The sequence below is a fragment of the Mytilus galloprovincialis genome, chromosome 10 (genome assembly GCF_965363235.1).
Source record: "Mytilus galloprovincialis chromosome 10, xbMytGall1.hap1.1, whole genome shotgun sequence".
NCBI classification, from domain to species: domain Eukaryota; kingdom Metazoa; phylum Mollusca; class Bivalvia; order Mytilida; family Mytilidae; genus Mytilus; species Mytilus galloprovincialis.
The window spans coordinates 70,741,279-70,767,886 of NC_134847.1; the positions used below are offsets into that span (position 1 = coordinate 70,741,279).

The 26,608-nt window shown below is 32.7% G+C and overlaps 2 protein-coding genes across 3 annotated transcripts; both read right to left on the reverse strand.

Moving 5' to 3' along the window:
• Nucleotides 1-1,247: 1,247 nt before the first annotated feature.
• On the reverse strand, nucleotides 1,248-6,483 carry LOC143048279 (glutathione gamma-glutamylcysteinyltransferase-like). The gene is made up of 3 exons (XM_076221867.1): nucleotides 6,366-6,483; nucleotides 3,695-4,390; nucleotides 1,248-3,056 (listed from the first exon to the last, which is right to left on the reverse strand). The coding sequence occupies exons 2-3, from the start codon at nucleotides 4,368-4,370 to the stop codon at nucleotides 2,422-2,424; spliced, it is 1,311 nt and encodes a 436-aa protein (XP_076077982.1). The 5' UTR covers nucleotides 4,371-4,390; nucleotides 6,366-6,483; the 3' UTR covers nucleotides 1,248-2,421.
• A 5,842-nt stretch (nucleotides 6,484-12,325) lies between these two features.
• Nucleotides 12,326-25,405, reverse strand: LOC143048280 (uncharacterized). 2 transcript variants are annotated; one of them, XM_076221869.1, is made up of 4 exons: nucleotides 25,288-25,405; nucleotides 23,089-23,204; nucleotides 13,195-13,890; nucleotides 12,326-13,038 (listed from the first exon to the last, which is right to left on the reverse strand). In XM_076221869.1, exons 3-4 carry the CDS (start codon nucleotides 13,868-13,870, stop codon nucleotides 12,353-12,355), a joined length of 1,362 nt encoding a protein of 453 aa, XP_076077984.1. In that variant the 5' UTR covers nucleotides 13,871-13,890; nucleotides 23,089-23,204; nucleotides 25,288-25,405; the 3' UTR covers nucleotides 12,326-12,352. The 2 variants fall into 2 exon arrangements, with proteins under 2 accessions (XP_076077984.1, XP_076077983.1); XM_076221868.1 differs by lacking the exons at nucleotides 23,089-23,204; nucleotides 25,288-25,405 and adding an exon at nucleotides 17,129-17,261.
• Between the last annotated feature and the right edge of the window lie 1,203 nt (nucleotides 25,406-26,608).

Consider the following 26,608-nt stretch of genomic DNA (forward strand, 5'->3'; position numbering starts at 1 on the left):
GTTTTGAATTATTTAGTGAAAACGTCATTTATATAGCGGAAAGTAGCTATAGGGTTAAAGGATATTGCTAACTTCTTATCTTCTTACAAAAGTTCCTGTATGAAGTCAGCCTTATAATAATAAACAAACAAGTTGACAAGAAGAGGGGCACAATTGGTTCCCATTGGAATGCCGACAGTTTGTTGAAACGCCCTCCGAACGTAGCAAATATATGTTGTCAATACAAAAAAATCAAACATCTTGACAATGTCAGTTGCAGAGATTTTTTGGTTTGAATGTTTACAAAGTAGGATTTATCCCTCCTTAAGACAAGATACTTGTATCTACGTTGGCCATTCTTTCACAGTCAGAATATACTCTATTGTAAAATAATTTATTATTTAGTCTCCATGACCTAATAGAGCAATACAATGACATTACATTTCGATTACTTTTTAAATTTTGCTATACAATGATGATACACGTGCTCAGTTTATGAAAATATTTCAATCTTGATGCACCTTTGATCTCACCAGTTTGAAAACGGTAATTCCATATAGGTTTTCATGAGTCTGACTTATGAACTCGCCTTAGTGAGAACCCCGATTGGAATACAGATCTAACTGTCGGTGACGGAAGTGTTAACTCACGTCTTAAGCACTTAATATTTTAGAAGGTAGAAGACTCGTATGCTTCATTCTTTGTATATAGATGCCTTATGTATGTACATGTCAGTCTGGCAGGTTTTATTTGACCTTAACCTCATTTACATGGTTGAATTTAATAAATGATTTGTTTTAGTGTAGATTTTTTAAAACCTGTATGCACTAGGTCAACTGTATTTGGTGCATGATTTTTTTACTATGTACCTGTAAGTTCTGCAGGATATTTTTGACCTTGACCTTAATTTCATGTTTCATTGATCAATGTTAAGTCTTTAGTTCTTCAACTTAAAGCAATAGGCCAACTATATTTGGTATATAGAATGATTGTAAGGTTTTGTTTATATGTCTGGCAGGTATTATATGACCTTCACCTTATTTCATTGGTCAATACTATGTTTCTTGCTTAACTTTTTTTGTGGATACTATACAGTCGGAAACCCGGTTGAAATAGAACAAAATAATCAAAGCTCTTTGTTAGAGAAGGCGATTAATGCTTACTGTAATGTTTACTATGATGACAAAAAGTTTAAAAGTTAATTTAAACAAACAAAATTACAATTTCCTTCTTAATAACGAAGTATTTTATTTTAAAAACCATATTTGGCATAAGTTTTCAATTTATATAGTACATAATAAAGCAGAACAACTAGATATCAAGTGACAACATGGGTATCTTTCAAGTTGGATGTGGAAAATGCATAACTTCCGATTGAAATTGTTTTTTACCACGGACGGAAACATATCAATTTATTAGTTCAGTAATTTTCGTGTCTGCCCTTCCATTATGTGACTCAAGAAAAAATGTGTAACAATTGTATCGAAAAGAGAAAATCGAGTTCACCTTTGTATGTGAGGGCGTGTTTGAGTTGAATAGTTTGTTTTGATATCGTACAAAGCAAGAATATTTAATACATAATATCGCTTCAGATTCTATCATTTTTATATATCAAAGCTATAGGTTGACATTATAACATAAAAAAAATCACAGTTTTAAAAGATGAAATATATGGGTCAAGTGAATTACCTTTCTTATGAATCACAAAAACAGAGTAGATGTGTTCGAATAGCTATTTTGTGAAAATGAACTAGCGTAATGGGGAGATAATTTTGACGAAGTAGAATCCTGACTGTATAAGCCATAGATCAACTATATTGAATATATGGAATGAAGGTGTTCATGTCTGTCTGGTAGGGTTAATCGGGTTTTGACCTCATTTGTATGGTTCATTGGTCAATATAAATTGTCCATGGATCTGCTGTTTCTTTCATACTACACACAATGTATAACATAGGTCATCTATAGTCGGTGTATGGAAGGTTGTATTAAAGGTGTACACGTTTAGTAGGCGAAACGTTTCAGCGTGTGTACTCTTTTTACCGGTGTGAACACTTCAAGGGCTAGGTTGAAAGTGTAAACTGCAATAATGATCGACATGACAAGTTTTCTTTTCTAAATTAATGGTGCTGTTTCATTGAAATGGCTCCTGTACATGGAGAGCATTTACATTGTCGGTATTACATGTGCATATATGCGAAGTGACGTCTCAGATTACAATGAACACAATATTTCCTTTTTTAATCAACTTTAACAGCAAAACAATTAGATATAATACGTAATATAAGGTTGGGTTTGCTCATCGTTGAAGAATGTACGATAACCTGTAGTTGTTCACAAACTTAACAAATTGCCTTTGATTTCTGATGAATTGTTGTTTTTCATACCAGACTCTCCGGTAGGTCGTTACATCTTGGAGCTAAATAAGTCGTATTGTCTTTTCTAAGCACTGTCGATTTCATTTTTTAAATATTTTGTTTCTTCCAAACCCATGATTTGTTGGAGAAAGGTGTTAAGCATTGCTCCCGTAGTGTTTTGTAGTGTGTCTACCATAACCTTGTATGGTGAACATAGAAGCAAGAGCGTAATAAAATGTTGTGACTGTAACATTCGCACACATTTCATTGAGCCGGATGGTTCATTGAAGGATACAGCTGGAGTTCCAAATAATGCTTCGCAGTTGGTATTAGCAAATTTTGTGCTGAATGTAGCATCCACTAGTTTATACACTTCGTGATCTTGTAGCTCATCAATTAATGTTTTGATAGAACATAAGTGTTGATCAGAAATGCTTTGACAACATTTGATATCAAGTTGTGTTGTAAAAATGAATTCTTGTTGGGTTGACGTAGTTGCCTTGTTTACAAGGAAGTTGACAGCGTTAGCTATAATACCTTCAATGTTGACACAACTGTCGCATGGCTCCGCTAACCATGCTTTCCAACCACGTAACATGCTCATATTAGACTTAGTGTAAGACTTTTCCAAAGTTATTCCAAATTGATCAGACAATCGGAAAAGAAGTAGTGGTCGACTACTTGGCTTTTTATTCATTATGACGTATCCTCTGGGTTTTCCTGAAAAAGAAAAAAAATGTTTTCAATATGGCATACTGAATATAGATGAAATTGTTATCAAAGGTACCAGGGTTATAATTTAGTACGCCAGACGCGTGTTTCGTCTACATAAGACTCATCAGTCATCATTGACTCTCAAATCAAAATATTTATATAGCCAAACAAGTACAAAGTTGAAGAGCATTGAGGATCCAACATTCCAAAAAGTTGTGCCAAATACGGCCAAGGCAATCTATACCTGGGATAAGAAAATCCTTAGTTTTTCGAAAATTCAAAGTTTTGTAAACAGGAAATTTATAAAATGACCACATTATTGATTTTCATGTTAACACAAAAGTGTTGACTACTGGGCTGGTGATACCCTCGGGGACGAAACGTCCACCAGCAGTGGCATTGAACCAGTGGTGTAAATAGTTATCAAAGGTACCAGGATTATAATTTAGTACGCCAGACGCGCGTTTCGTCTACATAAGACTCATCAGGGACGCTCAAATCAAAATATTTATAGCCAAACAAGTAAAAAGTTGAAGATGTAAACTATACATCTCAAATTACAAATTCAATGAGCCTAATATATTTTAAAGATAAAAAAAATCTGCACAAATGTAATGCGCCTAGGGTTTCAAAACATTAGTTACCTGTTGATTTGTCTTTGACTTGCATAGCTTTAAATAGTAAAGACGCGGATACCCAATGTGGAGGATACTTGAACCTAGCTGTATCCAATATGAGGACAAGATCTCGTTCTACATGATAACCACCAACCGGAGAGAAGTGTCCATCTCCAGTCTGAGAAAGAACTTTGCGCGAATATGACAATGTTATTAAGTAATCATCCTGCTTGGTATATTTTAGCAGAACTTCCCGGAAAATTTCAAGAGTAGCATTTTCATCTACGATTATCATCTTGGTTTCTAAGCCATTGCATTCAGCAAGACACACAAACTGGCCTAAATTAATCCCATCTTGTTCTATAACTTTAACTGGAACGCAACAGTCCAACATATTCTCATGATACCATCGCCATGGTCCTTTCCAAACTTGTTCAGGATCAATTTCCAGTGCGTTCAATACCATGACAAGTGTACTTAATCCACAAAAAGCTGGCTCGTCTTGGGTACGAAACTGTGCAGCTAATTTAAAATAGCACTCCATATGTCCGAATAGCAACGCTTCCTGAAATATTTTCTTCCCTTCTGGTGATGAAAACGGAATGCATGAATCTGGAAGTTTACGCCTATAGAACTGTAGCTTTGGAGTATCTTTTATGTCTGATATGGATTTCTTTTTAACACTTTCTGAAATGGGTTCCATTATTTGTTTCTTTCTTCAAACTGAAAAAACATACACATGTTTTATAACCTGATAAAAGTATATACTTTACTGTTAAAAGTCTTGCTGACATCGCGAAATTTAACAGCTGTTTGATACATATATCAATGCAGCTTGGAAGAACATTGTGGACTATAAGTATGCCTTTATGTAAATGAAAGGAGTTGCTGGGACAATGCCGTAAAAAATACGTATAAATATATGGAAAACACTACTTGATATTGATTATTTAACATTACAATACATTTCTCTATGCTTTGTGTTCTTGCTTGTATGTGTGTTGTATTTCTGTCTCATGCTGTTGTTAATAGCGATACTTTTTAACATTGTCATTTAAATGATAAGTATGGCTAGCCAGAAAACCAGAATCAACCCATTTGTTTTCTTAAAGTACCATGTAACAAGTCAGGATGATGGTAGTTGTTATTAAATAGTTCGATTCTATGTATGTTGGTGTTTGTTTCTGTTGCACTTCAGTGTTCCTGTTTATTCCAATTTTGTTTTCCTCTTATACTTGATGTTTTTCCCACGGTTTTGTTTGATCTCGGATTTATATTCTCTCATTAAATTCAGGACTTTTTCACAGACTTATACTACTGTTGTCTTAACTTAATAAAACAATAAAAAGCTTGTTAGATCATGAGTGGTTCCATTTTGTTAATTAGTCAATATAAAAAAATTCTTCCCGTTCAGTATGAAATACAGGCATGAGAGTAGAGCAATTTTTCAAGTGGAAACGATGTGTGACCACATGTAAATAGTACATAGTTCAATTATAATATTCATGCATTGAATACAACATTAATAAAAAAGCAGTTAAATTTGCTATTTGGCAGGAACCAATCAGATAGCTCTGTAGTGAAACAATGAAGAAATGATATCAATTAATTTTTGAATGGACAAGTCTATGTCATTTATTCACAAAGACAAACACGTGACATATTGTTTGATTTATTCAACTTTATGATCTTTTATAACCTTAATGATTGTAACTTTTTTGTTAAACAAAGCAACAACATTTAAGTCCTTATGATTGTGGAGGTAAAAAAACCTATTTACTATTGATTTTACAGTTTATACTGACTCTTACCAACATTTACTGTTACAGTTAAAATAAAAACAATAAATAAATACAAACACAAATAATTTTATTAACTAATCACAGTTAATTATGACTATAAGACAAAACTATCAAAACTTAGCACACAATTTTTCTACATGCATGTTTACATATCTTCCTACCATATCTTTGAATCGAAATTGGACAAATCAGTGTGTAAGACATTTATTTTTGTCGGAGTCGCGAGGTCGGAGTATAATAAAACTGCTATAAAGTTCACAATTATCGACTTAATATACAAACACAGCCGTATTTGGCAAAACGTATCGGTATTTTCGTTTTGTAAGGTTTTTAACTTCGTATTTGATTTGACATTTCAACTCTTAACATGAGTTGTATGTAAGCGCATATGACGTACACATTTTAGCTTAGTTTCCTTGATTGCTATACATTATTTTATTAAAATATCACCAATTGTTTAACATTATACATTTCAATAAACATGTACTATATTATTTTTTTTGTCTGTTTGTTTGTTTATTTTTGTATTTGTATTTATATTTTGTAAATGTCGGCTGGTATCATTTCTGTATAGGAATTAACACCAATAAAATTATTTGATTTGATTTGATTTATAACATCAAATATTGGATAACGTTTATAAAACATAATGATGTTGTATATTTAAACAAACAGAAAAATATCATTAGCTTAAATCATTAAACATATACAAGTGCCATTGTATTAAGAATTATGAGAGACTAATATTAAAGGATTTAAAGGAATTATATACAAAATTTATGCAATTTAATTTAAACTACACATATCTAAGATTTAAAATACATCATCAGCTATATTCAAATTATATCTTATGTTCAAAACATATAGACATATTATGCTTAATTAATAGTGTTTACCTGTATTGAGAATAACCGTGCTGTAGCTACACATGAAGTTGTAAACAAATTCAAATATCGCTTGTGCATTGTTGTGTGAGATCCGAAATACACAACTACACGTCTGGCATGACTAGTCTTGCTATTTATATAGTTTCAACGATTTTACATCCTGCTCTTTGCGTGTTGGTGTTGGTATTAAAGTTATAAACCTTATAGCTTACGAATTAGTGATTGTATTTGCCTTTTTTACGAATCATGAATTCTATCACATTTAGCATGTTTAGAATCTGAAATTTAAATTTTACTTTTATTATACTTCGTAGCTAATACTAGTAAAGTGTATGTGTAATACAATCAATTGCAATCGTGCTGTGTTAGCCAACCGTGATGATATCGATATCAGCACAGTTGCAAAATCTGTATCACACCTTTAATCTGTATGACGTCACGTAATCGATATCAGTCACGGTTGAGTTGCTAAAAACGAAAACGATCATCAAACAACAACACAAATTCTAAGTGGTAAATGCAGTTCCAATACTCTCATATTTGATAGTATCAATTAACGTCAGTAAGGAGTCAGTTGACAAATAAAGTAATATATTCTTATTTGTAGATCTTGATCTTACTATACTACGTTAACCGTTTACAGGTTTCTAATTTGTTATTATTATACATCTACTTAAAATATGATAGTTTCCAACGCAAAAACAAAATCGTCAAATTCGAATAAGTTATAACTTCATTAAGAGTCGAATGATTTGTAATAATTATGTTGCTGAACATTTTCACTGTTTGTTGTTGTTTTCCTCCTCTGCGATAATCTTTCTCATTAAAAAACTAAATAATACTTATTTCCTATGAAAGTTTCGTCGATATAGATCTTTTATACACATTTCTATTGGTGATTCAGTTTGCAATTAAAAGTTAATTTCTATCAATTAGAATTTTCAAGATAATAGCCCAACACACAAATAATAGTAAGCATCGATAGTTAATATCAACATACTAGTAGTCAACAACGTCTATAAGAAGTCGTCTGAAACTTTTTTCATCACAATACAGAACATTTTTGCCACGTATCATTTGCCCTTCCCTTCACAGTGCAATTACTTTGTATTTTATCCCATGTTCTATTTCTATGCATGGCGGCTATGTTGGTCAACCGTAGCGTGTTTTTTTAACCAATTGTTTTTGAAAAGAATATGTAAGAACAATCTTTATTTCAATTGTCTCAGTAATTTCAGGCGAGATCCTTTTCTTATTTTTGAGTTTACGGACGACAAACAGCAGACGACGGACAATGGACGACAGAGGCTTATAATAGCTCACTCACCCAGGTTCAGTTCAGATGAGCTGAAAGGAAATGCATAAAATTAGTATAGACTCAAAAAAGTCAAATATGTGTTTCCCAGATCTTCTCCAACAATCTCACGAATGTAAACCGAAAGTCGTGTGGGTTATGAAAATATCCATTTTGTACTTTAAAAATAGTATGAATAATTTTCAATTTATTAGAGAGGTGTACTATAATTAATTGTAATCGTCAATATGTCAAACGTAAATGTACAGTTGGACATTTTGATGTACCTTATTATATGATATGTCATATTAGGTCAGTGTATCAAGGATACAATGACAATCTGTGTTAACGCAAACAGCAAACGTGCGTTAGCTTTATATAAGAATTGAAGTTTTAAATGCGGAAGTAAACGCGAAATAAACGCACGATAACTTTTTACAAATAGAAGACGCGCCATTTTCGAGTTAACGCAGAGGTAAACGCGAAAGTAAAACTCTTTTACTTTAAATGTCTTCTGAAACTCTGGAGTAACACGTAAGTTGAACTATTCTAGTAGTTAATGGAAACCACGTCCGTAAGTAGTAATTGTCAATTTTAGACAAACTTAATTACGCACAACTCATAATATAAAGTAAAAACTGAGAAATACAAACCACACCAAAATCTGTGGATGATCTCATATGCTGTGGAAGTGTAAGCAGATTCTTCAGGAAATATAGCAACCGTCGTGTTGCTCATTTTCGTAAAACTCGTTGATAAGTCTTTTAATATGCAACAAAAACGTAATATATGACTGTATATGCATAGCCAAATACGCTAGTTTTATTAAACACGCGGCAAAAGCCAAATAAAACAAGTAAATATATACTCACCTCTTCGACCAATACAACCGAATAAGGTCACAAAGCGTCTATACATCAGCAGTAAAGTAAATACAAAGTTATAATATCAACTTTGTACACAAGTCTTAACATTAAATAATTCCGTAAATTATGGAATATCTTGAACTCAAACAAATACATAATCTACTGTATACCTGGTAAACATATACATCTACAGGAATGGCTTCAATTACATGGAAAATAAATGATCTCAACTAATATTATTTTTAATTTGCTCTTTCTTATTTGGATGTGTTTTACATTCACATTTTATTAAAAATTTTATAAATGATATATGTGTCCAGATAAAGTTTTGCTGTAGATCTTTAAAATAAAAACTTAGAATATAATTACTGGAAATATATTTTTTAGGACTAAAGGTACAAAATTATACTGCAATACACATTTTAGAAAAAATACATTTGCATCTAGTATGTTTATGATCATCAGATGGAACTACATGTATGAAACTTTTAGTTGCTTTGTGCTCAAAACGTTTACAATTTATTGGTGAAAAGTGACTGTAACTTGTTTTTCATGTAGAAAAATTTTGATTCGTAGTTGCAATCAAAATACTGCATTATAATGTGTATTTCCATTTTTGTTGGACACATGTGGGAAGGGCTAACACAATTTTATTGGTCTGCAAAGTTTGTTAATCCTTTTTTCATTTGAAAGTTTTTTTAAAAAGAGCAATCTTTCAGCTGATAGATTTGTTTTCCAATCAGTAAAACAGAAGAACAATTTTTTTAAAATATTTATGCCCCTGCCATATGGGACACAATACTTTTACCACAAATCACACATCAAGTTTAAATTTTGGTGGTGTCACTTGAACAGTTCAAGGGAATTGGCCCTTTACAAATACAAAAATGCTTAATTTTTCGTTTTGGTTCTCTTACTAAAGTTATTAGCATGTTATGAAACTTATACCCACTGCTTATACCACAAAACACAGATCAAGTTTGAAATTTGGTGGCGTCATATTAACCCCTTAAGAGTTATATCCTTTACAAATGAAAAATATTGCCGAATTTTCGTTTCTTTTCTCCAGGTTAGGTTTGCCTCAACCAAATTTTGGGACACATATACACAATACTTATCACCACAAAAAATCTGATCATGTACAAGTTTGAATGTGCTCACTTGTTCCTTTCGTCAGTTACATTTTTTGTTATTCCCTTTATGACAATTTATGATATGCAAGCAGGGGCATCATATGTGTCCCATTGACACTTTCTCCATTTATTTATCAAGGTTTCATTGTTAATTTAAAAATCAGTATAAATTGAACTGAAAGTAAAACCTGTGGTGAAGATGACAACAAATTTACATAAATTATCTTTCTATTAATTTTAATTGATACCTCAGGAACTGGTAGAAACTGCATTTTTTACAAGTTAATTTCAGATTAGTGGATATTTACAAAGGGGTTCTTTTGTTTGAACTGATTCAGCCTCTTTTTTTTTTATTGATGTGGCATAAGTAGACAACAGTTAATCAATTCAACGGTAGGATAAGGTAAAAAACAAATGACTGGAGAGGTAAAGAAATAAAAATATAAAAAAACAAATATACATTGTACTTAAACAGACTTTAAGACAACTTGTTTTTAAAAATGAATATGTCTTCAAACATGTAAAAACTTATTCCAATAAATGACGAAAAAGAAATTGTTCATTTTATAATTCTCGTAAGATAGTGTGATTAAAAAAATCATCTAATTTTTTTTTTTTAACAACATAAAATAAAAATCATCTAATTGCTTCATAGTCAAGAGTTCTGTACACACAATGATACCATAAGAAAACAAAGATAATGGACAGTTCAACAAATCAACAAACAACAAGTTGTCCAGACAGGAGTACAGGCACAAAATATGTTACCAGCTTTGCCTTAAAAGACCATGGTGAAACACAAAAAAATACCCAAAGCAACAACAACAAGATAACTACTAAACTAAACTAAACAAGGAAATAAAAGAATATACATTATATTGAAAGTAGGGTCTACATGTAGTCAGTACAACAAGATGCTATTTGAGAAAGCCACATACATCTGGTTTACAATATGGTGCTAAACAAAATCCAAGGATCAATCTAAAAGTATAAACTGCAAAAGAACATAATCAGCAATGCAAGTTTCATCCACCATGAAAATTAGGTAAATATCTGTTGTATGGTTTGGGGTTATTTCATCTATAAACATCAATCGTTTGCAGCTTGCGACAGAAGTTGTATAACGCTTGACATAGGCAGGCATCTTGCAAAGGATTGTTGAAGGTGAGTCGAGGGACTCCTCATTTTTAACATGGTGAGTCCAACAGTCAGAAGATATTCAATTGCAACATAATGTATTATTTAGTCTCCATGACCTACTAGAGCAATCAAATGACATTACAATCAGATTCCTTTTAAACTCTTGCTATAAAATGATGATACAAGTGTTTAGTTTATAAAAAATATTTCAATCTTGATGTACATTTGGACTCACCAGTTTTGAAAATGGTAGGTCCAGATAGATTTTCATCAGTCTATGACTTGTGAACTCGCCTTAGTGAGAACCCCGATTGGAATACAGAATTAACTGTAAACGGGTGATGTCAATGTTTACTTACTTCTTAAGAACTTAATATTTTAGAAGGTAAAAGACCTGTAAACTTTATTCTTTGTATAAAGATGCCTTATAATATGACACATTTTACGATGTACATGTCAGTCTAGCAGGTTTTATTTGACCATAACCTCATTTACATGGTTGATTACTCAATGTATTGTTTGAGAGTAGATTTTTGTAATACTGTATGCAATAGATCAACTGTATTTGGTGTAAATATTTTATTATGTATATTTCAGTTCTGCAGGATTTATTTGACCTTGATCTCAATTTCATGTTACATTGCTCAATGTTAGGTTTTTAATTTTAGTTTCATCAATTTTAAACAATAAGTCAACTATATTTGGTGTATAGAATGATTGTGAGGTTTTGATTATATGTCTGTCGTGTATCATATGACCTTCATGTTATTTTATTGGTTCATTGGTCAATATAAAGTTTTTTTGCTTAACTTGTTTTCTTGGATACTGTAAGCCATAGGTCAACTATATTGGATAAATGAAATGATAGTGAACATGTCTGTTTGGTAGGGTTCATCGGAATTTGACCTCATTTTTATGGTTCATTGGTCAATATAAAGTTTCGTGGTTTTGCTGTTTCTTTCATACTACACACAATGTATAGCTTAGGTCATCTATAGTCGTTGTATGGAAGGATTGTATCAAACGTGTACATGTATAGTAGGCGAGATGTTTTAGTGTATGTAGTCGTTGACTGTTGCCGTGAACACTCCAAGGGCTAGGTTGAAAGTGTAAATTGCAAAAATGATCGACATGACAAGTTTTCGTTTCCAAATTAATGTTAATTTTCTTTTTTAAATAGTGCTGTTCTATTGAATTGGCTCCTGTATATGGAGAGCATTTACATAGTCGGTATTGTATGTGCATATATGCAATGTGAAGTCTAAGATTACAATGAACACATTGATTTTATATTTAATCAACTTTAACAGCAAAGAAACAGGTATATTACGCAATATAAGGTTGGGTTTGCTCATTGATGAAGAATGTACGATAACCTGTAGTTGTTCACAACCTTAACAAATTGCCTTTGGTTTCTGATGAATTGTTGTTTCTCATACCAGAATCCGCAGTAGGTCGTTACTCTGGAGCTAAATATGTCGTATAATTTTTTCTAAGCACTGTCGAGTCTTTGTTATAGCTATATATAGGCGAATAGCAAGGTAATTTAATTTAATTTATGAATCATTTACAACAGCTTTTGTAGGAACAAAACAAAACTGTGAACTGTTTCTTTAAAAGTCCGATTTCATTTTTTAAATATTTTGTTTCTTCCGAACCAATGATTTGTTGGAGAAAGGTGTTTATAAGCATTGCTCCCGTAGTGCCTTGTAGTGTGTCTACCATAACCTGGTATGGCGAGCATAGAAGCAAGAGCGTTATAAAATGTTGTGACTGTAACATTTGCACGCATTTCATTGAGCCGGATGGTTCCTTGAAGGATACAGCTGGAGTTCCAAATAATGCTTCGCAGTTGGTATTTGTAAATTTTGTGCTGAATGTAGCATCCACTAGTTTATACACTTCGTGATCTTGTAGCTCATTTATTAATGTTTTGATAGAACATAAGTGTTGATCAGAAATGCCTTGACAACATTTGATATCAAGTTGTGTTGTAAAAATTAATTCTTGTTGTATTGACGTAGTGGCCTCTTTTACAAGGAAGATGACAGCGTTAGCTATAATACCTTCAATGTTCACACAACTGTCGTATGGCTCAGATAACCATGCTTTCCAACCACGTAACATGCTCATATTAGACTTGGTGCAAGACTTTTCCAAAGGTATTCCAAATTGATCAGAAAATCGGAAAAGAAGTAGTGGTCGACTACTTGGCTTTTTATTCATAATGACGTATCCTCTGGGTTTTCCTGAAAAAGAAAAAAAAAATGATTTGAAACACACATATAAATGTATTAAAACAGTATATTTCAAATTGCAAATGTTGAATGTTGCTCTCGCTATATGTTACAAATAAACATATGTGCGCAAATGTAATGCACCTAGGGTTTTAATACAAAAGTTACCTGTTGATTTGTCTTTGCCTTGCATAGCTTTAAAGAGTAAAGATGCGGATACCCAATGTGGAGGATACTTGAATCTAGCTGTATCCAATATGAGGACCAGATCTCGTTCAACATGATAACCACCAACCGGAGAAAAATGCCCATCTCCAGTCTGAGAAAGAACTTTCCGCGAATATGACAATGTTATTAAGTATTCATCCTGCTTGGTATATTTAAGCAGAACTTCCCGGAAAATTTCAAGAGTAGCATGTTCATCTACGATTATCATCTTGGTTTCTAAGCCATTGCATTCAGCAAGACACACAAACTGGCCTAAATTGATACCATCTTGTTCTATAACTTTAACTGGAACGCAACAGTCCAACATATTCTCATGATACCATCGCCATGGTCCTTTCCAAACTTGTCCAGGATCAATTTCCAGTGCGTTCAATACCATGACAAGTGTACTTAATCCACAAAAAGCTGGCTCGTCTTGGGTACGAAACTGTGCAGCTAATTTAAAATAGCACTCCATATGTCCGAATAGCAACGCTTCCTGGAATATTTTCTTCCCTTCTGGTGATGAAAACGGAATGCATGAATCTGGAAGTTTACGCCTATAGAACTGTAGCTTTGGAGTATCTTTTATGTCTGATATGGATTTCTTTTCAACACTTTCTGAAATCGGTTCCATTATTTGTTTCTTTCTTCAAACTGAAAAAAATACACAAGTTTTATAACCTTTTAAAAGTATATACTTTACTGTTAAAAGTCTTGCTGACGTCTAGAAATTTAACAGCATTTTGGTACATATATCAATGCAGCTTGGAAGAACATTGTGGACTATAAGTATGCCTTCATGTAAATGAAAGGAGTTTCTGGGACAATGCTAAAGAATACGTATAAATATATGGAAAACAGTACTTAAATATTTGAGATTGATTATTTAACATTACAGTGCGTTTCTCTATGATTTGTGTTCTTGCCTGTGTTTGTGTTGTATTTCTGTCACATACTGTTGTCATTTTAGCGATATTTTTTTAACACTGTCATATTAATGGGAGGTATGGCTAGCCATAAAACCAGGTTCAACCCATTTGTTTTCTTACAATGTCCTGTACCAAGTCATAATGATGGTAGTTGTTATCAAATAGTTCGTTTCTATGTATGTTTGCGTTTGCTTCTGTTGCACTTCAGTGTTCCTGTTGTTCCTTTTTTGTTTTATCTGTAAGATACCTGTAATATCGTTGAGGGGCTCATATGGAAGGATCCTATCCTTTTTAGCCCACCATATTTTGGTACACTTTCAAAACTGATACAATCATCAATCCTGCATGATTTGGTGCAATATTTCACACAATTAAAAAGTTATATAGAAAACTATCTGTGTACTCATAAATTTCTTAACTGATACATGACTGACTCCCAATGACGGTCTATATTAATTTTAAAGGCTTCCACAGATTTTGATGAAATATCTTCAACTGGTAAGTTATTCCAATCATTACTAATTCGTTGTGAGAAATGTCTTAATCGAAAAGAAGTGTTACATCTAGGTTTTGTTAATTTCCAATTATGCTCACGGGTATTTGTACTGATGACAGTAAAAAATCTTCCATAAGATATATCTTCGATTCCTTTTAATATTTTGAAAGCTTGGTTTCCTCTTATATTTGATGTGTTTTCCTCGGATGTGTTTTCTTGCATTAGATTCAGGACTTTTCCACAGAGTTATACTACTGTTGCCTTTATTTATCAAACAATAAAAAGTTTGTTAGATCATGAGTGGTTCCATTTTGTTAATTAGTCAATATGAAAAAATCCTTGCGTACAGTATTAAATACCGGCATAAGAGTAGAGCATTTTTTCAAGTGGAAACGACATGTGACCAAAAGAAAATCGTACATAGTTCAATTATAAGATTCATGCATTGAATACACCATTAATAGCAGTTAAATTTGCTATATGGCAGAACCAAAGCAGATAGCCTTGTGGAGAAACAATTAACGAAATGAGTTCAATTATGAATGGACAAGTCAATGTCATTTATTCACACGTACAAACATGTGACATACTGTTTGATTTAATCAACTTTATGGTCCTGTATAACCTAAATCATGGTTACCTCTTTAATAATAAAACCAACAAAATTTTAATCTTTAGGATTGTTGAACGGAAAAAATATTTACTGTGGGATTTTACAGTTGATGCAGTTAAGATAATGTTTAGCAATATATAAATACAAACACAAATAATTTTATTTAACTTATCACAATGCCCGTAGGGCAGAATAATTACAGTTCAATTATGACCACAAGACTAAACCATCAAAACTTAATTTAACACACACTTAAATTTTTCAACATATTTTTTTTTGTTAATATCACTCCACCATATCTTCGTTTATTTCGTTTACAAATCAGAAAGATGCCGTATATGAATCAAATTTGACAAAGCATTGTGTGAGCATTTGTTTATGCCGAAGTATTACTACTATAATTTAGAATGTAGGACAGAAAGTCACAGGACAAAAAGTCACAGACAAAAAGTCACGGACAAAAAGTCACAGGACAAAAAGTCACAATTCATTTTTTCTGATTATTTTCTTTGAATAAATAACGCTTATTTCTACAAAAATATTTTTGTATTTTTCTTAAACTATTGTATATAAACCAACTTTTTAAACAAAATATATCAAAAAAATATCAAAGATTATCAAATAATTGTTAAAAAAACAAAATGTCAAAGTGACTTGGCATTTAAATGGCTTCATGGTGCCAAGAAAAACATCTTTTGCATGATTAAAATTAAATAAATCTTCATTTTTCAAGTAAAATGACACATTTCCTAAACTTTAATATGAATATATGTATTTAAAAGTAAATATTTCAAGATATATTCTTATATATTAAAACAATTGTCAATAAATTATTTGTGACTTTTTGTCCTGTGACTTTTTGTCCTACCAAATTTGTGACTTTATGTCCTGTGACTTTTTGTCCTGTGACTTTCTGTCCGTTTACCATAATTTATACTGCATCTATAGTTGTGTTTATTTCCTAAATATAGTAACATAGTTATACTTTGTATAAATTAAATGTCGATTTCATCATGGAACACTTTCTCCACAATCAGGGGTTCATTAAGGGATGAAAATAAATTTGACAATTGTGTTATGATTTAATAAACTTTCAATGTATTAGTTTAAGTTGCAGTATAAAGAAATATTAGGTCAATTTCATAAAAATATAAACTGTTTTGTACTCGGCCCTTCCCCATTTTCTCAGCCTCATACAAAAAAGTATATATTTTCTTTCATTGACCTAATGTTGTATATGCACACAGTTATAAACACACGCAGTACTTAGCAAAACGTATCGGTTTTAAAGATTTTAAACTTCGTGTTTGATTTGTCACTCGAGATTTGTCACTGTTTTAATTATTCGAGCGCGAGTCGTAAATCAAATCAAATCAAATAATTTTATTGGTGTAAATTCCTATACAGAAATGATATCGTATGTTGCGCCGCATATGGCGTATAATACATTCACGGGGGGGTCTCAACATGGGATTTTGGGTACAGGTGTGCAGCTGGGATTTTAAAAACACCCCCATTCATATATTGAATAATTGTGAAATCCCTACCTATACATATATTTCACAGCGAAATCATAACCCATTCATATATTTATGACCCATTGATATATCACAATCGGTCATTTACTACCTATTGATATATTTCCTCGGTAAAATTGCACCCCATTGATATATTTGACGGATCAAAAAAGGGACCCATTCCAGCGGCACATATGTATATACCTTTATATAGGAAGAGACCCCCCCCCCCCCCGTGAATACATTTCAAGCTTTGTTTCTTTGTCTGTAATTGATGATATTTTATGTTCAATACATTATTACATATCGACATATAAGCTTAATAAATAGTTTTTACCTGTACTGAAGATGACCGTGTTGTAGCTACACATGTAGTTGTAAAGAATAAAACTTATCGAACTTGCTTGTGTGAGATCCGGAGTACACAACATAGGAGAATGTTTCTATTTATAAATTGTTTATATAGATTCAACGATTTTACATCCTGCTCTTTGCATGTTAATACAATTATACCTTAAGGCTTACGAATTGGTGATTGTATTTGCCTTATTTGTGAATCATGAATTCTGTCACATTTGGAATCTGATATTTAAAATTTTACTTTTATTATAGTATATAGTCAATACAAGTAAATTGTGTGTGTTATACATGTTATAATCGATAGCAATCGTGTTGTGTCAGCATATCGTGATGATATCGATACCAGTCACTGTTAGAAGGCTTTATCATACATTTAGTAGTTTAATTAGTTATCAAAAGTACCAGGATTATAATTTTATACGCCAGACGCGCGTTTCGTCTACATAAGACTCATCAGTGACGCTCAGATCAAAATAGTTAAAAAGCCAAATAAATACAAAGTTGAAGAGCATTGAGTATCCAAAATTCCAAAAAGTTGTGCCAAATACGGCTAAGGTAATCTACTCCTGGGGTAAGAAAATCCTTAGTTTTTCGAAAAATTCAGTTTTGTAAACAGAAAATTTATAAAAATGACCATATAATTGATATTCATGTCAACACCGAAGTGCTGACTACTGGGCTGGTGATACCCTCGGGGACGAAACGTCCACCAGCAGTGGCATCGACCCAGTGGTGTAAATAGTTATCAAAAGTACCAGGATTATAATTTTATACGCCAGACGCGCGTTTCGTCTACATAAGACTCATCAGTGACGCTCAGATCAAAATAGTTAAAAAGCCAAATAAATACAAAGTTGAAGAGCATTGAGTATCCAAAATTCCAAAAAGTTGTGCCAAATACGGCTAAGGTAATCTACTCCTGGGGTAAGAAAATCCTTAGTTTTTCGAAAAATTCAGTTTTGTAAACAGAAAATTTATAAAAATGACCATATAATTGATATTCATGTCAACACCGAAGTGCTGACTACTGGGCTGGTGATACCCTCGGGGACGAAACGTCCACCAGCAGTGGCATCGACCCAGTGGTGTAAATAGTTATCAAAAGTACCAGGATTATAATTTTATACGCCAGACGCGCGTTTCGTCTACATAAGACTCATCAGTGACGCTCAGATCAAAATAGTTAAAAAGCCAAATAAATACAAAGTTGAAGAGCATTGAGTATCCAAAATTCCAAAAAGTTGTGCCAAATACGGCTAAGGTAATCTACTCCTGGGGTAAGAAAATCCTTAGTTTTTCGAAAAATTCAGTTTTGTAAACAGAAAATTTATAAAAATGACCATATAATTGATATTCATGTCAACACCGAAGTGCTGACTACTGGGCTGGTGATACCCTCGGGGACGAAACGTCCACCAGCAGTGGCATCGACCCAGTGGTGTAAATAGTTATCAAAAGTACCAGGATTATAATTTTATACGCCAGACGCGCGTTTCGTCTACATAAGACTCATCAGTGAAGCTCAGATCAAAATAGTTAAAAAGCCAAATAAATACAAAGTTGAAGAGCATTGAGTATCCAAAATTCCAAAAAGTTGTGCCAAATACGGCTAAGGTAATCTACTCCTGGGGTAAGAAAATCCTTAGTTTTTCGAAAAATTCAGTTTTGTAAACAGAAAATTTATAAAAATGACCATATAATTGATATTCATGTCAACACCGAAGTGCTGACTACTGGGCTGGTGATACCCTCGGGGACGAAACGTCCACCAGCAGTGGCATCGACCCAGTGGTGTAAATAGTTATCAAAAGTACCAGGATTATAATTTTATACGCCAGACGCGCGTTTCGTCTACATAAGACTCATCAGTGACGCTCAGATCAAAATAGTTAAAAAGCCAAATAAATACAAAGTTGAAGAGCATTGAGTATCCAAAATTCCAAAAAGTTGTGCCAAATACGGCTAAGGTAATCTACTCCTGGGGTAAGAAAATCCTTAGTTTTTCGAAAAATTCAGTTTTGTAAACAGAAAATTTATAAAAATGACCATATAATTGATATTCATGTCAACACCGAAGTGCTGACTACTGGGCTGGTGATACCCTCGGGGACGAAACGTCCACCAGCAGTGGCATCGACCCAGTGGTGTAAATAGTTATCAAAAGTACCAGGATTATAATTTTATACGCCAGACGCGCGTTTCGTCTACATAAGACTCATCAGTGACGCTCAGATCAAAATAGTTAAAAAGCCAAATAAATACAAAGTTGAAGAGCATTGAGTATCCAAAATTCCAAAAAGTTGTGCCAAATACGGCTAAGGTAATCTACTCCTGGGGTAAGAAAATCCTTAGTTTTTCGAAAAATTCAGTTTTGTAAACAGAAAATTTATAAAAATGACCATATAATTGATATTCATGTCAACACCGAAGTGCTGACTACTGGGCTGGTGATACCCTCGGGGACGAAACGTCCACCAGCAGTGGCATCGACCCAGTGGTGTAAATAGTTATCAAAAGTACCAGGATTATAATTTTATACGCCAGACGCGCGTTTCGTCTACATAAGACTCATCAGTGACGCTCAGATCAAAATAGTTAAAAAGCCAAATAAATACAAAGTTGAAGAGCATTGAGTATCCAAAATTCCAAAAAGTTGTGCCAAATACGGCTAAGGTAATCTACTCCTGGGGTAAGAAAATCCTTAGTTTTTCGAAAAATTCAGTTTTGTAAACAGAAAATTTATAAAAATGACCATATAATTGATATTCATGTCAACACCGAAGTGCTGACTACTGGGCTGGTGATACCCTCGGGGACGAAACGTCCACCAGCAGTGGCATCGACCCAGTGGTGTAAATAGTTATCAAAAGTACCAGGATTATAATTTTATACGCCAGACGCGCGTTTCGTCTACATAAGACTCATCAGTGACGCTCAGATCAAAATAGTTAAAAAGCCAAATAAATACAAAGTTGAAGAGCATTGAGTATCCAAAATTCCAAAAAGTTGTGCCAAATACGGCTAAGGTAATCTACTCCTGGGGTAAGAAAATCCTTAGTTTTTCGAAAAATTCAGTTTTGTAAACAGAAAATTTATAAAAATGACCATATAATTGATATTCATGTCAACACCGAAGTGCTGACTACTGGGCTGGTGATACCCTCGGGGACGAAACGTCCACCAGCAGTGGCATCGACCCAGTGGTGTAAATAGTTATCAAAAGTACCAGGATTATAATTTTATACGCCAGACGCGCGTTTCGTCTACATAAGACTCATCAGTGACGCTCAGATCAAAATAGTTAAAAAGCCAAATAAATACAAAGTTAAAATATGTAACAGTAAATTTGGTCCGTTAGTAAAATCTGTCCGCCAGACTTTTTTCCTTAGGAAATCAAGTCCATGATCATTATTTTACAAGGAATGTAAGTCCCAGGACAATTTTTCCTAGGAAAATAAGTCAATAGGTAGTAAAATATGTCTGGCACATATTTTCCTAGGAAAAATTGTCCTAATACGTTATACTAGTATTTTTTTTATTATTTTTAACAATTATTGAAAATTAAAACAGAATCATATTTTTAGTTAAGATTTGAAAGTTTCATTATTTTTTCCCATTTAAAATAAAGAAAAGTGACTTTGTAACCTAGGAATGTTAATGACATGGACACGATGTCCTAGGAAAATAAGTCTGGGGACATATTTTATTAAAATATAATACACACCTCTATAACTGAATATTGAAACATAACATTTATATTGATATTTTAAAATAAAGGGCATGGACAATTTTACCTAGGAATGTTATTGACATGGACACGATTTCCTAAGAAAATAAGTCTGGGGACATATTCATAAACAACTGTAAAACTGAATATTGAAACATGAAATTTTTATTAATCTTTTGAAAAAAAGGTCTGACATTTTACCTAGGCAGTAGCAATATTATTGACATGGACATGATTTCCTAGGAAAATTAGTCCGGGGACATTCATGTCATTAAATTTTTAATGCCCGAGCTCTTGATCCGAACAATATATTAAGACATCAAAATTGCATTTCCATGTAAATAATTTGTTTCATTAAAACGTTCCTTTTAAAATACAGGACATGGACGATTTTACCTAGGAATATTAATGACATGGACAAAATTTCCTAGGAAAATTAGTCTGGGAACATTAACTTTATTAAAAGAATTAATACACAACTCTATATAACAATATAAAAATAAAACATTTTTATTTACATTACAAAATAAAGGGCATGGAAGATTTTACCTAGGGATATTAATGACATGGACATGATTCCCTAGGAAAATTAGTCTGGGGACATACATTTTATTAAAAATATAAATAAACAACTCTTATAAGTTTCCATTGTTTAAACTTAAATGATTTGATTCATTAATATTTTTCCTATAAAGAGGACATGGACGTTTTTACCTAGGAATATTAATGACATGGACTAGAACTCCTAGGAAAATTAGTCTGGGGACATAAATTACTAACATCGGACAAAAAATACTAGTAAATTTTTTAACCATGGACTTTTTCTACTAGTTTAATATATATATATGTGTCCGCCCAGACATATTTTACCAGGACAAATTTATCTCTTACAAATACAGTAGTTTTGAATATTTAATAAATAGCCTGCTGTTTAATCCATATCGCGCATTTTTTATGCGCACCCTTTATCACACCCTACCCTTTATCGCACCCTTTATCACACCTCTACTTTTTCTTTTTTTTTTACTTAGTCAGTTTTAATGTATGTAATCTTCTTAAGAAACATTTTCCCCCAAAATATGTCCAAAATGAACGGTCATTTGGGCGTGACGCAATTAATTGAATGACGTCATTGTATGGCATGTGACGTCACAAACGTCGATTTTTCATATTTCTGACAAACGTAATCATGCAGCTATAAAAAAAATAACTCAATGAAATACCATATATAAATATTAAAACACACAAAAACAAAATACAAAAAACAAAATTTCCTTAAAACAACAGCACACAAATTGTAAGGTTACACAGGCGCTTCGGATGAGTAATTCAAAGTTGGGGAGTTCTTTAAAAGCTTTTTAAACAAAAAAAAAAGTAGAACTGAAGGTAACCCAGGAGCTAGGGATCAGAAAGCAGTCCATATATACTCTCCTGTTGAAATATATGATAAAGCGTATAAAACATGGCAAAATACGTATCACGTGCCTAAAGGCCCTCTGGCTGATATTGGTATCTCGGGATGATACGGCATATGATACGGATTTTGCCATGTATTATTCTCTATTTATCAAACCCCTTATCTGTATAACGTCACGTAATCGATATCAGTCACGGTTGAATTGCTAAAAACGAAAACGACCACCAGACAAACTGAAGTTCACAAAACACTACACCAATTCTAATAACTTATAACTTCACAAAGATTCAAATGATTTGTAATAATTATATTGCTGAACATTTTCACTGTTTATTGTTTTTTTTCCCTCCTCTTCGATAATATTTATCATTAGAAATCTAAAATAAAAACATGAGTAAAACTAAGTGATACTAATTCCTAAAAGGAGTCGGTTAACAGTTTCGTCGATATAGATCTTGTATACATATTTCGGTTGATGATTTTTACAATTAAAGTTAATTTCTATCAATTAGAATTTTCAAGATAATAGCCAAAAATGCAAAAGAAGAGTTAGTATCGACAATTAAGATCAACATGGTCAACAACGTCCATAAGGAGTCGTCTGACAATTTTTCTTCAGATTCAGCCCATTTTTGCCACGTATAATTTGCTTTTCCTTTAATGGTGTTCAAGATATTATACAAGTACTTTGTATTTTACCCATGTTCTAATTCTATACATGGCGGCTATGTTGGTCGACCGTCGGGTGTTCCTGAAACAATTTTCTAAAAGGATAATGTGAGAACAATCTTACTTTCAGTACTAATTGTCTTAGTAATTTCAGGCGAGCTGATTTTTTTGTAAGGTTTACGGAAGACGCACAACAGACGAAGGATATCGGGTCACTCATTCAGGTTCAGGTCAGATGAGCTGACAGGAAATATAGAATATTAATGTAGGCCCAAAACAGTTCGCTGACTTCCACCCTTGGAAATAAAAGACAAAGTTTAACCACAACAGAACAGAAAAAAATATCTACACTTTATACATTTCAAAAAGAGTTGCATGAGATACCAAAAATGAAGTATAAACTAAACAAGCGTCAACGACAAACTGACAACGCCGAGACAAAACACGCAATCATACTCATACATCCTATCGATATTATGTACTAAAATTTTGTTAATGCACTCAAGGTTATGCTTTTCGCAGGATGACTACGACGTCTTTACAACAAATCTGTTTGATGTGTTATGATTCATACTTTAGACTCTGTTAAGCCTTCTGTGGCGAAATGCACGTCTGAATGTTGTGATAGAACATAAGTCTTGATCAGAAATGCATTGACAACATTTTATATCAAGTTGTGTGGAAAAAATGAGTTCTTGTTGCCGGCGAGTTTTGAATTTTTTACCATGAGTCGCCTCAACCACTGGGTCGATCCCACTGCTGGTTGAGTTTTTATTCTCCGAGAGTATCACCAGCACTCCTGTGTTCTATGCTCTTCAACTTCGTACTTTATTTTGCCTTTTTTATTCAAGCATCACTACTGAGACTTTTGTAGACGAAACGCACTTCTGGCGCAAATACAAAATTTCAATCCTGGTATCTATTATGAGTTTATTCTTAATGGATTAAACTCCTTGATTTAGACATAGATCTCAAGCTGTAAAAAGCTACGAAAACGAAGAGTCATCTCTTTGAAAAGTTTGTCTAGAGATTAACCAAAGTGTAATGAATGCTTGTTTTTTTTCTTATGAACCCTTGTATGAAGCCATCCTCATATGAATAAAAGAACAAGTATGAATAAGAGTAGCACGCTTGGGATGCACATTTCACTATATTGATTTAGGTGATATGAATTGTCAATCATGTGTTGGAACTTTTGTAATGTACTAGTGAAAATCATATTGGTATAAAAATATGTAATTTAATCTCTATCGCGATACCAGTTACTTGACGGAATACACTATTTCAGAAACGAACATTATAGATATATACCACATAGCTTTTATTTTCCATTATACATATCATGACTAAATAATGTGTAAATAGATGTGCTAAAATCAGATTATTAACATTGATTGGTAATATTTGATTCATGCGACGAAATGCCTTGAATCAAACAATATCTTAATACATCCGGCCATCGTGTTATTGCGCTATGGTGAATGTTTGTTTGTATACATATTTGTTTGTTTTTACATTGATTGAATTAATAACACAATATTGACTGCTCTACACAAATTTTTGACATTTTTACTTATAATGTATGATTGTTTTGTTCACACATCGTTGTCAATATAATGGAATTTTATGCGACTGTCATACAAGTGAGAGGTTAGATTAACTATAAAACCAGGTTTGATCCACCTTTTTCTACCGTACCAAGTTGTGAATATGACAGTTGTTGTCCATTCGTTTGATATGTTTAAGCTTTTGACTTTTTCATTTGATTAGGAACTTTCTGTTTTGAATTTACCTCGGAGTTTAGTACTTTTGTAATTTTACTTTTTTTAGCACCTAATTAATTACAAACCCTGATTACCCTAAAAGTCGAAAATAAACTGACAGTGGAATGACAAAAAAGACAAACAGACAAACAACAGTACACAACACACGATAAAAAATACTAAGTGGTAAATGCAGTTCTAATATTTTCATAATTAACAGAAGCAACGTGTATAAGGAGCCAACTGACAATTTCAGACAGACAACATTACGCAAAACACAACTTTGATTGACCCTCTGGTAGCTTTCGTCCCTCTTTAAAAAAAACTAATCATTGCGCAACACAAACACCACCAAAAACTACGGATAATATCAAACGCTCCGAAAGGATTGTCAGATCCTGCTCCACATGTGGCACCCGTCATGTTGTTCATGTAAGTACAAACTCGGTTATAAGTCTAAACATGCAACAAAAAGAAAAACGTGTATCTACATGAACAAACATGGTATTGTGATTAAATACGTTACCAACGCCAAATAAGATAAGTTAATATTAACTCACCACTTTGACCAATACATTTGAGAGGCCACAATGCATATGTACATCAGCAGTATGGTTAATATAAAGTTATGATGTCAATTCAAGTATGTACACATGTCTCAACATAAAGTAATTCCGTAGATTATTGTATATCTTTAACAGGTGTTAAAAATGTATCATTGTCATGAGTACGATAAAAACCGTTATCATTGTAAATGTTGTAGACGGTATAATCTTTATCTGTTTTTTTATTGCATAGTAATTTTTGTTTTGGTTATGAGCTCAACTGTCACCAGTCCTCGTCTTAAATTGGTTTTTAAAACATGATAACACGTCTGACCGTTGTTTTTTCACTTTTGCCGTTGATTGATAGCGTTTGATTTTGTCCGTTTTTATAGACTTACCCTGTTTGAGTTTGCCTTGGAGTTCGATAGATTTGTTATATATTTTCTTTTATACCCAAATAAACACCTGCATCCTTGATTATTTGTTTTTTATTCCGTCATTGGCTGTTGTCAGTGTAAAAATTTAGAAAAATAAAACAGACGACCTTATTTCTCTGAAGCAATTCTTCTTCATTGAAGTTTGACAAAGTTAATCCTGGCAATTGATGTCTGGAAAACTTAAACATTATCTTTTCTAAATGTTAATAGCAAACGAAAAATAATAACATTTCTCAGTCAAAAACTGTTAAATTGAACATTCATATATTTGTTTTTTCATACTTTGCTCTGGATACTGTCTTTTGATCATGACGAACAGAAGCATTAGTTCCAAATCGGGTAAGATTTTCTAAATTTTCATGACGTTATGATAAAGTTATGTGTCTCAAAATTTTTAATTGTAGGCTGTATCTTTTATATTAGTCTAATGATTAGATAAATACGGACAATTGCATTTATTTTTTTTTAATTTTGCTCTGGATACTCTCTTTAATCATTTTCCCACGGCTCTAACTCTTGATGTTTGAATTTGTAGTGGTGCTTTCGCATAATTAATAGATTAACAACAGCCCATCAATGGCTGCTCTATTTGAGTACTCTTTAAGATCAGCTGGTACGGTGGTAGCTAACTATGTTTGGGGTCCCTTGATCTAAGCCCAACTGGTACGGTTATTAACTTAGATGTAAGAATTCAAATCATATTCTAAGATTACAAAAGTTTTAAGACTATCAAAATTGACAAGTCCACTCAAAGGTAGCTCATCTGATATGATAAATGCATTTGATGATTGTTTATGTATCTTAATATGTTGAATTAAATGAAAATTGAAGACATTTGATAGACTTGTAGCAACAAGTATAAAGTTATATGTAAGTAATAGGGAAGAATCTATTTGGTC

Coding starts and splice junctions, on each gene's coding strand:
- LOC143048279 (XM_076221867.1), bottom strand. CDS start 4,370: ATGGAACCCATTTCAGAAAGTGTTAAAAAGAAATCCATATCAGACATA. Junction 3,057..3,694: donor AGTCAAAGACAAATCAACAG/GTAACTAATGTT, acceptor TTTCTTTTTCAG/GAAAACCCAGAGGATACGTC.
- LOC143048280 (XM_076221869.1), bottom strand. CDS start 13,870: ATGGAACCGATTTCAGAAAGTGTTGAAAAGAAATCCATATCAGACATA. Junction 13,039..13,194: donor AGGCAAAGACAAATCAACAG/GTAACTTTTGTA, acceptor TTTCTTTTTCAG/GAAAACCCAGAGGATACGTC.